Consider the following 18,567-nt stretch of genomic DNA (forward strand, 5'->3'; position numbering starts at 1 on the left):
ATTTGCATAAAAATAATAACTTTTAAAACTATATCTATACTATTATTGATTTTACGTCAATTCTTTAATTTATATTGCGAAATAAACATATATATACCAAAACCTATCCCGTTTTATATTTCTTACGATTAAAAGCCAAATCTTGATCTATTGAACCAATTTAAGTACAAACAAAAACGTACATACATTTGTTTATTGTGATGCTCAAAGCTAAGTGGACTTGATGAATTTTCATATAGTAAGACATTAAGTATTATTCCAATTGCACGTACATAGACCCAACAATAGTACTAAAAGTCAATATTTTAAAAATGTATTAATATTAAGATGACAAAATTCAGTAGAAGCTGTCCCATGACTTTCATCTGATAAAATCTAATGTTTTAGTCATACTTAGTGCTAAGGATCAACTCTGCATCCCCTTGTCATTCATATTAGGCATAGATTATAGAATAAGAATGTGAGTTTTATTTATCATATTTTTTTTTTAGTCTTACGTTATGTTTTTAACACAGACTAAAGTCTGTGTTAAAAACATTGAAATTAAAGCCAAACACTGCCATCTTACTCTGAACAAAATAATTAAAACTTCTAACAGTAACTTAACAAATTTCTGCTGTATATGCAGAGACAAATTTACTTTTAAAAATTATTATAGTTTTGTAAGGAATAACATAATGTACCATATTCTCCTGCAACCTCTTTAAAGACCAGAATACTCTCGTGATCAACCTCTCACTTCAGTTAACTGATACTCCACATCCTTGAGTCTCTCATTGTAGAACTGGTCTCGGAGTAAAGCAAAGTAATGTTCAAGTTTTGCTGGAATTTAAAATATTTTCTTTTAATATTTTTTAACCTATACATGTAATGATAGTATTTGCTGGTTGGAATCCTTATAGTCTTAAGTGAAATGAGTTTTAATCATCATTAGATGTAATTAAGTATCTTGTAGCAATTGAAAAATATTTCAAATTAATCATAAAAATTTTATGTTCTATATAATTATTTATAGACATTTGCACAGCTACAATCTTAATAACAGCTGATTCAAACATTCATATTATTATGGAACACATGAATATGTGTTTAATTTAAAAAAGGTAAGTAAATAGATAAAAACCAAACTGGAGGACAAGACAACAAAATAACTAAAGACAATTCGCCAGGAGCAAAACAAACAATCTCAAATGAGGCTAAGTTTATCTACTCAGTCAAGAGACAGAGTGCTTTTGCGTCACATCAGCTATTAGCCTGAGCTCATACAATTGAATTTTTTGAATATCAAAGCGAAAGTAACTAAATTTAATACAACCGTTATCAGTTACAAGTGTATTATGTTTTCAATAATATAAATATTATGAGTAAGTCATTGTAATTGTTTTTAATCGGTAACAATCAACATTTATTACCCCTTTTACACAGAGATTTAAGACCTAAAAAAGTTTTGAATACCTGTAAGTTTATAAACATAACCTATTTACAAACCTTAAGTATCAAGACATTAATTCCTCCGCCTTTTGCATTCACTCTCATCTCAGAGGAGTCAACTGAGTCTGGTTCGTCAGGTTCCTCAGCACTGGAGTCACGATCTGGCCCTCTAGAAGAGCCAACTGACCTTTCCGTATCGCTACGGGACAAACAAACATTATGTTACCTCTGTCACCCTCCACTTACATGGATGGCATAATTGAACGTTAAAACGTATAAAATACATGAAACTGGATTTTAATTTTTATTCCACATAAACAATAACAACTCAAGCTGTCAAATTGAGAGATTTATTGAAATTTGACATTATAGTAGATGAAATTATAGAGACGTCAAAACGGGGCGGATGTTTGTTTATCTGTTTTATTAAACAACTTTTTAGAATTAACAATTTTAAATTCTATTGTAATCAATTTTATACTTCTATACACATATTATGCAATATGATTTTCTATTATTTCCAACAGACAAATATGCCTTATTTACAATATTCTCAACATCGTAATAATAATAATAATTAAAAACGGATGAATAGAAAATTTAAATAAATTTAAAAAGATTAAGAAATGAGAAATCGGAAATGTTTTCAAAATACTGCGTTTTAGTAAAAGATTTTTATTTTACAGTATAATTTATATTGATATTTAAGCTAAAACTTCGTACTATGTATTTTAGACGTCCAATATTCCATGTTTTAATGAATTCTTAAATCTATAATAAAAGTAAAGTCGTAGGAATTACGCCCTTTTGCCGTTTAAGGTTTTTTGACAAATGAAGAAACAAAATACAGAAATAGCATTTATTACTATAAAACTATCTAATCAGTCCTCTCTAGCAATTTCCTGACTAGCCTCCAATCTTCCATGATGTCAGCATCAGGTAACATGTAGACAACGTAAGGCGGGGAAACTGTCACCTGGAAAATTAATCTAATATGTTTGATATTCTAATAAGCAGAGTTAGATCGTGAAACTAAACTTAGCGTTTACTTCCTACTCTGAATCCTACCCTCAGAGTCAAATTATTAAAAGTGCACTAATTAATAAATTGCAAAATATTAAAATTTAAAATAAAAAGTAATTTAATTCCTTGAATCAATAATATAGGACAGTTAAGAAGAGTATATCACATCTAAACATTCTTTCACTCGTACTTTTTATTACGTACACCATTACTTATTGTTGGATCGGTCTCTTTGACTTTTAATCTGCAGATTCTCGGTTCAATCTAGTTCTTTTTAACGGTGTACCTTACCAAACGTTTTTGGTACTTCAAAAAGAAGATTTTTAAATAAATAAAAATAATGTTCATCAACTTTGCAAACGCCACGAGTGACCATGAACATACGTCGTATAAGCACGCTAAACATCGTGTTGTTATATAATTTTAGACTAAATACAGTAAAATGTAAAATAAAATACTTGTCTCTTTCTTCTTTTGCGTCCCCATTCGGCGCCACACGACCAGAGATCCACCGTATGCCTCTCTTCTTCAATTTTTCTTATTTTTTCTAGTATTTCTTCTTTTAATGATTCATAAACCAACCATTTTTCACTCTGTAAACAAAAAAACACTGGTTTGATGTATATATATGTTTGTACAAAATATATGTATAAAATAAGGTCCCGCACCACAAGAGTCGGGGGATATTGGGAAATTTATATAATAAAAAAAACACTTTTAATTTAGCTGATTTACTTAATTTTCGATTTTCAGGGAAATGGAGTAGCGGTAAGACAAAACAAATTTCCTAACATTTCAGAATACAAGGCAAGACTTCTATACCATTGTGTCTGCAGGACTCAAACTCTGTACTAAACCCTTGTGGTTTAATTCATAAATTCGGCTTTGGATTCGATAATTGAAAAAAAAATGTATAGTAATTCATTTAAATTTAAATTGCCTTTCGAGTCTGACTTTTAAAATACTATAATACACTTTAATGTATACTTAAAAACTTCTTTAACGACAATAAATGCGTTAATATATTTAATTATTTACATAGCATAGAAGTGTCGAGTGCTTTTCGGCAATCATAGTCAGTGACAAGTCTAGTAGTATATACTGAGGGAAACATGCTCTTGTGTTTTATCCACTTTCACTTGCTAGTGTTTATCATTTAACACTAATTGAAGTAAGTAAAGTAACTCTTTAAGTAATTTTAAATGACTAGAAGAGGTATTTATTAAGCACCAATACAAAAGTGTTGATCTTGAAACTATACAAAAAGGTATAATTAAAATTGACTTTAATTTCTATAAATAATATATAATAACAGAAAATTTAATGTCAATTCTGCAAATTTGCTATGATACCATATAATGTATCGAATGTTTCAGCAGAAATATATATCTATAAATAAACTTACCTTAAAATTTTGGTGAGCCGCTTGCTCTTCAGCCTCAAACTTATGTTTAATATTATCTATTCGCATCTGCTTCAAGATGCCTGCTACTTCGATCCTAAAAGAAAAAAATATAATTGCATATACAGATAATGGTATATTGCTTTATAAGCCTATTTTCACTAGTTTCGTAGGAACTGGTTTAACAGTTTTTAAGAAAAGTTTTGGCAAATTAAATATACATATATAAAAGCTTTCACTTATCTACTAAATTTCTAGTTGATTCTCAGCTAAAAGCTACTCAGGCAGCACTATGTATGCTGTAACTAGCAAATTGACAATCCAAAAATGTCTTGTAAAATTATTTGAGCTAAGTTTGGTTTATTTAAACATTACAACTATAAGTGATTTTCATAAATTAAGACAGAGTTTTACTTAAACAGGGTAATTCGAGACAACAATAATTATTACCAGATCTTGATTTATTGAATAAAATTTAATTCTTTCTTCAGTCTGAGACATCTAAATTAATTATGTTTGAAATATATACATTGGAATTCAGCCTAACACTGTTAAAATCTCAACAAAATATCTAAGTATAACTATATGTGTTACTTAAGGAATAACATAAAGTACCTTATTCTCATATTCTCCTGCAACCTTCTTAAAGGACCAAGATACTCTGGTGATCTACCACCTTTCACTTCAGCTAACTGGTACTCCACGTCTTTGACTCTCTCGTTGTATAACTGGTCACGGAGTAATGTGAACTGATGCTCAAGATTAGCTGGAATTGATAATATAACATTCAGTATTTTTTTAAGCCAAACATGTGTTTAAATTTTTTTGTATAGAGAAATTGATTTAAGTCATCATTAGTCCGTGGAGTCTTTAAACAACTTTAAAATATATATTTTGTTCATAAAGCATCAGATACACACAGTGAAACATAGAAATGTAATGGTTTATGACGTTTATTACCTGACTAAAATATACTATTTTTAATTATACTGAAGATTTTGAATTAAAACTAAATTTAAAACCACTGTAATAACAAGTATTGTTTTTAACAAGGTAAACATTACGTGTAAGATATAGTAGCTGTTTCTTATCTTTAACAATCAACAGTTATTGCCCTCTTACACAGAGATTTGGGGCCAAAGACAGTTTAGGATACATGGAAGTTTATAAACATAACCTTACAAACCTAAATTATCAAGACATTCATTCCTCCGCCTTTCGCATTCACTCTCATCCATCTCAGAGGAGTCATCTGAGTCTGGTTCGTCAGCTTCCTCAGCGCTGGAGTCACGATCAGGCCCTCTTGAAGAGCCACCAGACCTTTCCGTCTCGCCCCCGGACAAATCGACATCTCCATCACTGTCACCCTCCACTTTCATGGAAGGCATTATTCACCGCTAAACGTATAAAATTATTGAAACTGGATCTTCTTTTGTGAATGGTGGTAGATTTTAATTTTTATTCCACATAAACAATAACAACTCAAGCTGTCAAAATGATAATTCCTGTTTGTTGAAATTTGACAATTAGCATAGTTAAAATTATAGAAACGTCAGGACGTGTGGCGCGTATATTTTTACTTTGGATTTTATGCACCTTTACATGATCAATTCAATTTTTGCAAAAATATTGAAGATAGAACAATGATTCAACCAATGTCTGGGCAATCTCAATTTTTATTGCACCATATCATTGCATGTCTAGAGACTAGAGGGCACCTTAGGTTCTTATTTTAATGCCTCTCCATCACTGGAGGTTGTCCGTTAGTCTCTTGAAGCGTGTCTTGTCCTGTGCCAGATGCAGCAACTCTTCTGCAGTCACAATACCCGTCCACTCCCTAACGTTGCGAAGCCATGGTTTCTTCCTTCTACCAATCCGCCGTTTACCCTGGATTTTACCCATTATAATTAATTCCTTCAATTGAAGGAGGTGGTAGCTGTCGTGGCGCAAGACGTGGCCCAGATACGCAACATTCCGTTTTTAACGTTCTGCATAAGTTTTATCGACATTCCAACTCGTTTAAGAACCTTCTCGTTAGAGACATCCAGCTTATACGAAGCAGTGATAAATTTTTTGTTACGTTGAAAAGACTGTTGTGAATGAATAAGTGCCAGATTATGCAATGTTATGCAATGAGTTTTGTGGAATAGAGTTTCTTAGATTTAAAAAAAAAAATATTGGTTGATTGTAAAGTAGGTTTACGATCGAGATGTTTACGTGATAACGTCTTATTGGTGATATAAGTTTTTGGGAAGTAAGGAATTAATGAAGATAACAATTTTTTCAAATTTTAAATTACATCTATCGTTTTATTCACACTTTTGATGATAAATTTCGGGTGTAAAATGACAAGTTTACTTATTCGACTATGATATACATTTTTCTTCATACATTCACGGAATGACTGGCAGCGCTCGAGATGAGACGGGAGATCGGTCCGTCTCTCTCTCGTTATACCTGCGATCGCGCTCGTGAGGTTTTGGTGTGACACAAGTTTCTGAACATGTCACCCGACTAAAACGATTTTATTGTTGTTTGTAAAGTAGGTTTACGATCGAGATGTTTACGTGATAACGTCTTATTGGTGATATAAGTTTTTAGGTAGTAAGGAATTAATGAAGATAACAATTTTTTCAAATTTTAAATTACATCTATCGTTTTATTCACACTTTTGATGATAAATTTCGGGTGTAAAATGACAAGTTTACTTATTCGACTATGATATACATTTTTCTTCATACATTCACGGAATGACTGGCAGCGCTCGAGATGAGACAAAAATAATACACCTTACACACATACATGTTATAAAAAATTTATACGGTATGGTAGTGACAACCTTCGGTACCCATTTTATGCAACGAATCCATTTTATAAAATGGGTCTTAGGTAGTATACAGTATACAGATTTTAGTAGGTATTTCTAGTTTTTTATATTTATAGACCTCCTCATAAGACTTAAACTTTCCTTGAATGGGTTGACGGCAACGTTTTTTTTATCGAATTGTTTGTTTGGTTTTGATTTTTTTGTTTGGCGAATTCCATTTGTTTAAATCCTTCTTTTATTCAGAAAATAAAAAAAAATCGCCCCTTAAAGTAATGTGTCTAGACGACTTTATTGGAAATGACTGGCTAAAAAGGCTTTGTGTAATCTTTATCTATTACAGGTAGTAATGTTTTTATTTAAAACTTGTATGTTTTTAAAGGGCGGTTTTGATATTATGGTCATATGATCCTGAAAAAAAATGAGTTTTGTTAGCTACGCGTCACCTGAAATTTACTTTCATGCACTTTAGTGCATGGTATAATTTTGACCGGAATGTTATATTATATAATATGTTCATGTGTATCATACACATGAGGACTACACTTTGAAACTTTTTAGGACTTTTGCTGGAGGCAATATTTTAATAAAAGTTACGGCTAAAATTCTGACTTTTTTCTGGAACATGAGCCACGGTTACTTATAAAGTGTTAACCGTCGCCCATAGATAGCAGCAACACCGGGTGTTTTATCGAGCTTTGAGGATACGATCTTCTCTTGAAGGTCCCTAATAGTTCGAAAAACCCTCTACTTTCAGCTGGTTCTACAAAGAGGTGCGCCTGCGCGTTGTGATGTGGAACGCTAGGCTTCCGTATGTCAGAAACGTATGCATTTGACTTATGGGAGTCTTACTAAGTGCTGGGATAATCTCTACTGTGAATCTAAGTGTAAGTGTTAGTAATTATTATAAGCTTAGTTATATAATTTCGACGAAAGCTTTTGGCAATTTTTCAATACTGCGTAAGTCGTACATTTCGAATGTAATACTTCCAGCAAATGCGAAGAGTGACTGTTCTTTCCATAAAAATCTCAAGATAAATTCGGGACGACAGATTCATACATATTTAAAAAAGAAACAAGTTGTTATCTGATATTAAATTTAATAGGTATACTCTATTATTTACATTAAATTGTTCTCTATTAACATGGTATTTATAATAATTTCATAATCAATCAGTAAACAATAAACTTTATATACAGGAATATTTATAAATAATATTAATGTTATCAATACTGTGAAGTTCGACAATACCACATTTGAATACGTGCATAAATGTAAAACGTGGGAAACAGATTACACATAAATTAAAATGCATACACCCGATGCACGATTCGTAAAATTATACAGATAACAAATATATCCTAGAATATAGCACCTCCACAGGCTACCAGAAATATAACTAAGTAATGAAACCGCTTTAATCTAAATGACTCGATATTCATATCGGTTCAAAGGATATAATAAATTACAAAATATACACAAAAGGCTGGGCGCTCGTTTAAAATTTTAGTATTTCTATCATAGTCACGACGCTAACTGCAACGAGCGCCACAGCTTAATATAAAACCTTATACTTGTGATTATTAAAATAAATTGTTATTAATGAGACATATGTCTCGTATTTGGCACAAAGTTATTTGGAATGTACATTTACAAATAATTAAAAATTCCAAATAATTTGTTTATTTGAACATGGATATACAATCCGTCAACGGAATTATGGCATTCAATTTTGTAACATACATAATTCGAAAAACGATTGTACAAATTTGGCATTTTAACAATATTTGTGAAGGTTGACATTTGGTTAAGTGTTGTCATATTAAAAAAAATACCAAATTTCAATGTAGATTAAAAATGCAATAGGGTACCGTAATCGCTTAATGATTACCGTTATAACTATGGCTTTATAGGTATAGGTATACTATAAAAACAGATATGTCGTTGTTAGGTTCAAATATTGCTTTCTACTCACTATTTCAGCCGATTTTAAACATTGCCCAATATTTGTAAATATTTAAAATCTACCATCAAACCCCCCAAGGTACTACAGGAGAAAATTTCCAAAAAGTTACTATGTTTTAAAACCTACTGCAAATTTTTTGGAAGAATCGAATTATTCATTAGTTTTAGTTTAATTATTGTTATTTTAGAGTTTTGTCATACATTAGATAAATATTAAAATTGTAACGTGAAAATATATTAATTTTAATCGTTTTAATTTTATGATTTACATTGATTTTACCAAAAACGTAAATATGAATATAGAAAATTATCGAATTAACTTTATTTACGATTAAATATTCAGCACGAACGTGCAAAATGTAGTTATACTGATACCGACTATAATAATTATTCAAATGAGAAGCGTAACAATGGAATATTATCTTCAAAATAATTTATAGAAATACGTGATCCTTGAATTTATAGAAAACTCTAATCCACAAACAACTATAAAATACTATTAAATTTTAAGGCAGTTCTGAGAGTTTGTTAGAGAAAATACCCACGAAAGTTATTGCCATTCAACGTTGCCATATTTAAGGAATATACGACAAATTGAAAAAAAAAATTCAACTAATAAACAACGAAACGTCCCTAAGGACAAGAACACGTCACCACTAGAAAGAATAAAAATTCAGGAAAAATTGTGTTTACGATACAATAAATTGTATCACAATTTCATACAAGTAAAATAATTTTAATATACTTAAGTATTGGATTTCATGGCCGACGTTTGGTACGCGCCAAATGATGTATGAACTGTCAGATGTCAAGTATTACAGTTTTACGTTTTCTATTAGCTATGTCAAATCCAGTCAAGCTGCCATAAAATCCATCTGTAGGTATAAATGTCTAATTTTAACTAAATTTTTATTCAAACTAATAGCACTAGAGCCTACATTCCAAACTGTATTCCTTCCGCGTCAGCAAATGTAGAACCATTCGCGTAATCATTCCGATTAAGAGGATCGCCTTGAAAACGTATTCGATTACGACATTTACGCTCGCATCGGAGACACTCCATCGACTCTCGGTTGCCGGTGATCGATCGTCGTGAAATATCTGACTGGAATGATTGAAAATTCGATCAGGCGTGATCGACCTGAACGGTATTCGATCACTAGTCGACTCGATTCGATTAAATCGATGAGCGATGATCGTTCGCTAGGTGTGCTTGAGCCAATGGGCGGGAACCCACTGCGGCTCCCTTTCGAGGCTGTTGATTTCGTTGACGAGCTGTTGGTAGGCGCGTTGAGTGTCATTGTTGATGATGATCATGTCGAAGAGGTGGCCCCAACGAAGCTCCATGTCACGGGCTGTGGCTATTATTTCCTTCAATTCCTCCTCCTGAAACAAAAATTATAGTTAGAGAAATGGAGACTTGAATACATTTTATTTATTTATTTATTGATATTTACCACATTATACATAAACTATATCAACGGTATATCTTTTGGTAAACATAAACATTACAAAAAATAAACTAAAAATACTAGCAATTTTTGTTAAGCAGAAATAAATGTAAAAAATGACTAGCAAAACAGCGGATTAGGTATGATATAGTTTCTAGAATAACGGCGGCAATTTTATATGTGTTATATATATTGAAATCAAAAAATTATTAGAAACTTTGAATAACTAAAAAAATATTTAATAAACGAGTAAAAATTAAACTGACGATCCTATTCTAAACGAAATCCAATAATCTTTTACCTTATAAGCCTCGCCATTTCTGATTTTCTTCTGCCTCAATTTCTCCAAGCTGGGCGGCGCCACAAACACCGTGTAAGGCTTGAGGTCGGAGCCTCGTAATATCTTCAAAGATTGAGGGTGAAGATTCAAAACACAGATTTTCCCAGAATTCACCACTTCCCGAATGGCTTCTAGCGATGTACCTGAAAATGTATGTACATATTTTAATAAATTTGCTAAACTTTTTATTATTGTCAATCACATCACAAATATTATGAAATTGAAAAAGAATGATTATACCCTAATCGTTATATCTAAACCAGAGTTATTTGTTTGAGCTATGAGCTATTTAAAAATTGAAAATTAAAAAATAATAGAGTTTCGTGTTTTAATGCTGGAATAGAAAAAAGTACTTTAAAATAAAAAAGGAGTAGACTTAAGTTTTTACTCACCATAATACGCCTTTTCGTACTCTCCGTGTTCCACAAATTTTCTATTAAGTATATCCGACTCAAATTGCGTCCGGGATATGAAATGATAGTCCTGTCCGGGAACTTCGTGGTCTTTGCGAGGTCTCGACGTATCTGTTATGAAGTGATTGTTTCAATCTCCTAATAAACTTTTATAAACATATTGTTGCAAATGGTCAAAGAATCTTTATTACAGATCTGATATTAGAGAAAGTTTTTAATACTTTTATGAATAGTGAATAAGACTGACGGCGTAGGGCTGATGAGGTCTGATCGGAGCACTTATCAAAAAAAACTCAAACTAAATTATTATAAAATACTTTGGCAGGCTGTTTTTACAACTAAATTAAAACTAAATACAATATCACATAAAAATACATAAAAAATATATAACTCGATCTTATAAGAATATAACATGCAGCTATTACATATATATGCATATGTTACTTGTTATAATATATACAAAATACGAAATTAATTCTATCTGTATATCACTGTCAAAACTTTTAACGGTAAAAAGTGCACGAGGTACGAAATTTGACAAAATTACTTAAATGCTGTAAGTACAAAATATATTTTTATTATTGAAAAAGATCAACTCACGTGGCACGGCCGCGGCGAACCTGGCGGTGTCTTCCATGAGCCGTTGCCTCAACTCGTGTCTCCCGATGTTCGGAGGCCCGATGAGGACGATGGGCCGCTTGTGGGACGCCCGAGGGTAGTACAGGCCCACTTCTTCGTACGTTAGGATCTCTTCTTGCTCGTATTCTGCGAAATAAAATGTATATAGTTATCTCAAAAACGACTAAGCCGGTTTTGATAAAACTCGGGCTGTTGTTTAAATGGACAGACTTTCAACTTCACCTCAACAAGATAAAACTGCAAGATTAACTAAAAGATTTATTTATTTAAAGTGAAGAAAAAAACACATTTCTGTCTTCTTGATACGATAAGTAATAAAGCTCATTACCATCTCCACCGGAAGTGGAATAAACGGGATATCCGGCTTCACTGGTTGCTTTCTTGCCTTTCTTCTTCCTGGGCGGCTTTTTGGCACAGAGCAAAGTCCCTCCTTTGCGAGGCTTATCCCTCGCCGCTACTTCACCCGCCAGGGTCAGTTTCATTGATTCACGCCTGAGTGAAAAATTACAAAAATATAAGTGGATGTGATTTAAACAATAAATCACGAAAATGTTCGTATGTTACACATTTATACGCACTTTTGATAATTTTTAACCCTACAACATGTAAAGTATATTATCTAGAAATATAATGTACATTAATATAAATATTTTATGAGAAAAAGAAAAATTAGCCTAAAAACCAAAGTCTTATACTCACTGATGCTGAAAAGCCTGACTAGGAATGAGTCCGGCGAGGGTCTGGTCTTCCTCCCCTTCTCGGAAGGCCTGCCACCAGTTGGGGTCCTCGCGGCTGATCACGTGCAACACGTCGCCTTTTTGGAAACTTATGCCTGTAACGAATTTACGTCAAAATAAGATATTTGTTAAATCGAGCCTACTTCGTAAACTTGAAGTTACAAAAATATTATTAAAACATTATTCTGTAATATATAAGTCTTATCATTTAATGTATTATTATATAGTTTTTCAAGGTATCTTATGTCATAATCGCTTATTAGAATATGAGCTCATAGCGAACAATGGATCGTTCTTAATACCTAATATAGAATTCTAGGCACGCGTGTTTGTCAGATAAAGTAAGTAAATCATAAACTTTTATTTCTTTTATATGATTACTTTTAAATGAATTTTTTTTATATACTACCTGTTATATTTGTGTTTAAATGTGTATTCCCTATTTGGATTATATATGTAGCTAATAATAAAATAAAATATTAAGGAGAGAAACGACCTCCAACTATTTAAAGTTAGAGTGTACTCCTCTCTTAAAGGCCGGCAACGCACCCACTAAAAAACGGTGTCCATGGGCTGCCATGACTGCCCTTTTTTGGGCGTCTCGAAGGCTCATTCCCTCCCCTTTATATATATATATATATATAAACAAGGGAAATTAAAATAACTCACCGAGCTCCCGACAAGGTATGTAGACGTCGTCCTCGGGGTCGTAGTCGAAGTGTGCCCTGACGTGCAGCACCCGATGGGCGGGCGGCGGTCGCGGGCGGGCGCGAGGCGCCAGCACCACGGACAGAGTCCCCGCCAGTCCGCCCAGCAGCTGGCACACCTCGTGCACTGACTTGCCGCGCATGCTCACACCGTTCACTTCCAGCAGCTGGAAACACATTTCGATTTTTTTTATATAATTCTTTAATCTAACCTAAATATCTAGACTACTCTACTATAAACATGTTCATAGAGATACAGGGTAAACCAAGATTATAAAACCACCATCTGTATGTTTATATATTTCATCTTATTTTCCTGTCTCTACGCAAGTGAAATCCAAGAGTTATAGCGTTAGACCTGTATTAAGGGATACCAAAGTACATAACAAAGGAAATTACACTGTGATCGTGAATTTTCGAACATGAATTATTTTAATAAACCAAGGTGTACACGGAACCAGTAGCTGAACTTAGATACGGAATATCATCTACCTCATCTCCCTCGTGCAGCAGCCCTGACTTCTCAGCAGCCCCACCCCGCACTATCCTCCCGATTATCACCGCCTCACCTTCATTGCGTACTGTAGCACCTGCAGACGTAAATAAGCTAATGAAGCAATGATTACACCAAGATTGTTGGTGATAGTGTATCAGCAATAGTTTTTAAGATAGATTTTTTTAAATATGTCCTTTTTTATTGCATTGTACTTTAAACAACACAACTTAAGAGTTCTACGCTAAAACGCTCACTGATTTATTTATTTATTTGCAAATAAGGAAATGGTTTTATAAATTTCTCCATATTTCAATTAAAAGTTAAAATTAACTTACCAAGTGGTTCATTAGTCTTTTCAATTTTAATAATCTTAATAGTATCGCTGGTGTCGTCCGGCGAATTGGTCGGTTGGAACTTGTCGTTCTCGGTTACATGGTTTGCAGTCTGCGGATGAACAAACAAAATATTATAAAATGTAAGAGGTCAGTATGGAAATGTTTATATAGTATAATTAATCTAAAAACCTATAAATTTCAGGGGTTGGCAAAACATTTAATGTAGTTTTAATACCTGTAAGCACGCTGTTTATAAGAACAGATATTGAAGAATGCTAAAAAAGATAACTTTGAATTGAATTTGAATATTTTATATTTATTTAAACTTCGTTATATTAACATTAACATAAATTATAAGAGATAAAACGGGCGGCTTTATCGCTAACAAGCGATCTCTTCCTGGTAAGGAAAAAAACTTAACAAAAAAAGAAATACTAAGGGTAAAGTGCAAGAAGTGCATAACAAATCAACTAAAATAAAATTACTAAACTTAAACTATAATAAAATTCAATATAATTAGAAGCTAATATCTTGTTATTTAATTTTATACATTAACTGATGCAGGATATTTCTGAAATACCAAATTACTGACCTTATTTCGTTTGCCCCGCGCAAAGCAAGAGGGGTCAAGCAAGGCGGCAGCCTGGTCGTGCGCTTGCAAGAGGTTTTCTAACTCAAGCCCTCCCAGAATTGACAGCAGTTCCGCTGCTACGCCTGACGTCTCACCACCTGACGCTGTATGCGATCCTAGTACATCTATACACTGAAAAAAATATTTTTGAATCAATTTTTTATTTCAAATATAAAATTTTATATCTACCTAATAATATATAAAATTCTCGTGTCGCGGTGTTTGTAGTTAAACTCCTCCGAAATGGCTTGACCGATTCTCATGAAATTTTGTGTGCATATTGGGTATGTCTGAGAAACATCTATTTTTCATCCCCCTAAATGTTAAGGGTAGTCCACCCCAATTATTATTTTTTTGTTTTAGATAAGATTAAAAAAATATATTTTTTTATGATACAGAATTAAAAAATACAAACAAACCCTTGTATTTTCACCCCTCTACGTTCAAACCCCTATTTTTTATTATAAATGATATACATGGCAAAACGACGTTTGCCAGATCAGCTAGTATATATATAAAATTAAAAAAAAAATCTCAAATGTTCGTACCAGGAAACAAATGACTCAAATTTTGACGGATATGCGAAAACCAATTGAAGCCAAAATTATAGATCCCGGGGTAATACTGCAGTTTTAGAACGAATGTGTTTCTTAAAATAGGCATGTCATAAATTTATGACGTAATAGAATAAATAAATTGTTTGATAAATTATTTACAAGTCATTGTTAATAATTTTAATACAATGAGACAATAGGTATATCATATATAGGTTTAGCGACAGTAAAAAAATATAACAAACACTGTTTTACGATATAAATGACTTGTTTTAGATATAATGAACCTCCAATTATCCAATAGGGATTGAATGTTCCCTTTTAAATTGTCTATATCAACCCGAAACAATTGTTTTTTTCGCAGGATTCGAAGCCACGTTGCTGATGGAAACGATACTTGAACAGTACGGTTGTAGCTTTACATTACTACTTAAATTTGTCTACTATACTAAAACAGTCAGTGTTTCCCAACTTTGTTTGTACCATGCTCCACGTAAGCCTTTCTCAAAAATTTATGCCACCCTATGTAATGTAACACAATTTTGAATATTAAAAAATTGATCACTTAACAAACTTAAATGATAGGTTTGAGGATAAAATCACTAGGAAATTGTGAACGAAACACAGTAAGTAAATTATCAAAACAATGAAAAACTGATAATAACTTAGCCCCACGTTCGAAAGCACTGCCTTAGATCAAGGCAATAAATATTATTTTCTCAATTCAAGGTATGTCATAGCTAACTTACATCTTTTAATCGATCGGTAGCTCTCTGCGTCTGCGGCGGCGTGAGCGCGGGCCTTTTATGTCTAACAGCGGTGAGGACAGCTGATCGCGTCGCAAGCGCAGTGCGTAACCCTGGACTGGTTAAGGCACTGGCTGCTCCTGCAACTCTTGCTGCGAGACCTGATTCACCAATCGACCCTAACGCCTTTTGAACCCTCGATAGTGCAGCACAGACTTCTTGGTAATCTGAAAATGGAAAAAAAAATATTTTAGGTTTAAAAATCTGTTATTTGACTTTATTTTAAAAAATCAGAGGCGTATAACCTGTTTTTAGGTCTGGGCCTCAGATTTCTGTATCTGTTTAATTTTTCATTTGTCAATCTAATAGACAAGTAGGTAAGCAGCCTCCTGTGTCTGACACACGCCGTCAAATTTTTGGGTCTAAGGCAAGCCGGTTTTTTCACGATTTTTTCCTTCACCGTTTCGGCGAATGTTAAATGCGCACATAGAAAGAAAGTCCAATGGTGCACAGCCGGGGATCGGACCCACGATCTCAGGGATGAGAGACGCACGCTGAAGCCAACACTACTCGGACTTTTTCTTTACTTTTATCTAAATAAATGATTCCACTTCTAGGCACTTTTGTTATTTTTATCGATTATGATTTCGTCCAATCCAATAGTCTAAGATTGTTTTATAGTAATAATGAGTTCACAAAAAAATACACTTTACTAGACATTTCTGCAGGTTTATATTTAATTAAGCTTCGACGATTTTACGTACAGATTTCATCTCAAGATCTCTTTAAGAACAAAAAGTCTTTAAATAGAAAAGCAACAAAACTGCAAGAGCCGTATTACACGCTCGACTTGGTTCAATACTAACTTTAATTAGTATTCAAGATGATATCCTAACGGCTACTTTAACCTATTTTTTGCTCTTAATTAAATTTTTATCTAAAATGAACGTCTGACTCATTTGCTTCAAAAACCATTTTGTAATTTGTTCTGTGTGTTTATTAGAAATTAAAAAAAAAGCTACTAAATGGGGCATCTACACTCTATAATAATAAAACCTGAAGTGATCTTAATTACTAGTATGGGAGAAGAATAATCAAATGAGATCTTTTAGTCAGAAAAGGAACAGTATTTTCTGTTTAGACCTGGACAAAATGCGCAGGAAATCGTAGCTCTACAGCTTTGTTGGTAGGTGTTTTAAAGGATATTGCTCACCAGGTTTTAAGTAAGGTCAAATAATATCTGCAATAGATCAAGACATACCGACTGTGCGTGACTTTTACTTCCATTAGGAGTTTGACTTAATTTTTACTTAATTACTTAAAAATGTCATGTGGAACATAGTGTAATGGTTACAGGTCCTTACAAACATTTTGTAAAACAAAAAACTTGGGAGTGGCGGAGAGTTTATTGCCAGTTCTTCTCTTCCGTTCTACGCCCTTGATTTGAGAACTGGCAGTAAATGTAAAATTAGAAGCATTTAATGTATATTTCGTTTTTGACGTTCATAAGACGTGTATATTGTGTTACCTACATGAATAAATGATTGTTTACTTTGACTTCACTTCCCACTCTTCCCTTCTTCCATCTCTACCTTCGGAAGTTATTTCTAACCAGGTTTCTAACTACATTCTAATTAAGGACTTACCAACAAGCTGGTAAAGATGTGACGGTTCATCATCTTCCTCATATGCTTCGTTGACGAAAGAGGTAGTGTTTGGCGGGTTCGACTCCAGCGCCTGCAACTTGTGCGAGCCTCGTAGTGATGTACGTAGAAACTCATTCTGCGCTGCGATCCTCTCTTCTGCTTCTTTACGTTGACGGAGTTGCTCCTGGAATAATAAAGGAAATTTTTGAGATATTTTGGCAAAACATATGAGCAGTTATCCAAAGATTGTCGGAAACTTGGAAATCTGTAAATAATCTAAGCCAATACTAATTAGTGATAAGTAGGTAATATAAGCTTACAACACGTAGGGTTTCTATCTGTTATCGCTTATCTTATTACGTGCGAGTTACGGTCAAAATTACCTTGAGGCCAATGCCACATTCTTATCAAAAGTTATTAAAAACAATCATTAGAGTTAAAAAAAATTGACTTATACGTAGAAATTCCGTGATTGTTTAAGGTGGTAGAACTTTACCTACGAACTAAATTTAGATTCATATTACCCGTTTTTTTCACACTTTTCAACATATTAGATTAAAGTTATGAATTATTATAAATTTACAATTATTTAACATAATTTTAAATTTATCCGACGTTTCGCGTGCTTTACAGCGTGCGTGGTCAGGGTGACTACGACTACGAACATATTAGATTTTAATTTTGCAAGAATGATGGAGCGACTGGCAGGAGGCTCACCATGATAAGTGCCCATGGACACTCATAATGCCAGAAGGCTCGCAAGTGCGTTGCCGGCCTTTTAATAATAATAATAATTTATTGCAAGAATATGGCACAAAAATGTGTCAGGTGGTACAATCACATCAAGAATCTTTTCTAAACTTTAAATTAAATGTTCTATAAATATAATTGTTGTAAAATGTTAAAAGAACATATAAAACGGTCTATAATTACTATGTATTTCGTTATTCTTTTCTCATTCTAAATTTATTGCTTTTGACCTTTTTTTCTTCTAACTAGAACAATCAATGTGCTAATGTTTAATGCATCGTTACACATTAACCTTTGGGACTACATTAACAATTATATAACATAATCCAACTACAAACAAAATTCTGTTTGTAAACACAAAACATTGGCTGCATTAGGTACCGCGTTATATACGGGGTTACGGTCTGAATTAATCAATCTACATATTTAATCTAAAAATACCTTTTTACGGCCGCACAAAAGATTTTTTAAACAAA

General features: G+C 33.0%; 2 protein-coding genes across 6 annotated transcripts in view; both read right to left on the bottom strand.

Moving 5' to 3' along the window:
• Nucleotides 1–2,276: 2,276 nt before the first annotated feature.
• Nucleotides 2,277–5,375, bottom strand: LOC125051768 (breast cancer metastasis-suppressor 1-like protein). The gene is made up of 5 exons (XM_047652313.1): nt 5,043–5,375; nt 4,472–4,622; nt 3,860–3,953; nt 2,913–3,047; nt 2,277–2,407 (listed from the first exon to the last, which is right to left on the bottom strand). Exons 1-5 carry the CDS (start codon nt 5,242–5,244, stop codon nt 2,309–2,311), a joined length of 681 nt encoding a protein of 226 aa, XP_047508269.1. The 5' UTR covers nt 5,245–5,375; the 3' UTR covers nt 2,277–2,308.
• Nucleotides 5,376–7,782: 2,407 nt separating this feature from the next.
• Nucleotides 7,783–18,567, bottom strand: part of LOC125052054 (protein PALS1) — a 98,880-nt gene continuing 88,095 nt past the window's right edge. For all 5 annotated transcript variants that reach the window (XM_047652703.1, XM_047652704.1, XM_047652706.1 and 2 more), the window contains 12 exons: nt 17,342–17,525; nt 15,699–15,922; nt 14,357–14,527; nt 13,765–13,873; nt 13,426–13,523; nt 12,896–13,100; nt 12,189–12,321; nt 11,818–11,981; nt 11,451–11,615; nt 10,830–10,961; nt 10,399–10,580; nt 7,783–10,032 (listed from right to left, as the gene is read on the bottom strand). In XM_047652703.1, coding sequence (XP_047508659.1) covers nt 9,850–10,032; nt 10,399–10,580; nt 10,830–10,961; nt 11,451–11,615; nt 11,818–11,981; nt 12,189–12,321; nt 12,896–13,100; nt 13,426–13,523; nt 13,765–13,873; nt 14,357–14,527; nt 15,699–15,922; nt 17,342–17,525 — 1,950 coding nt within the window. In that variant the 3' untranslated portion in view covers nt 7,783–9,849. The remainder of the gene's footprint in view (nt 10,033–10,398; nt 10,581–10,829; nt 10,962–11,450; nt 11,616–11,817; nt 11,982–12,188; nt 12,322–12,895; nt 13,101–13,425; nt 13,524–13,764; nt 13,874–14,356; nt 14,528–15,698; nt 15,923–17,341; nt 17,526–18,567) is intronic.

Source organism: Pieris napi, chromosome 8, assembly GCF_905475465.1.
Source record: "Pieris napi chromosome 8, ilPieNapi1.2, whole genome shotgun sequence".
Taxonomy (NCBI): domain Eukaryota; kingdom Metazoa; phylum Arthropoda; class Insecta; order Lepidoptera; family Pieridae; genus Pieris; species Pieris napi.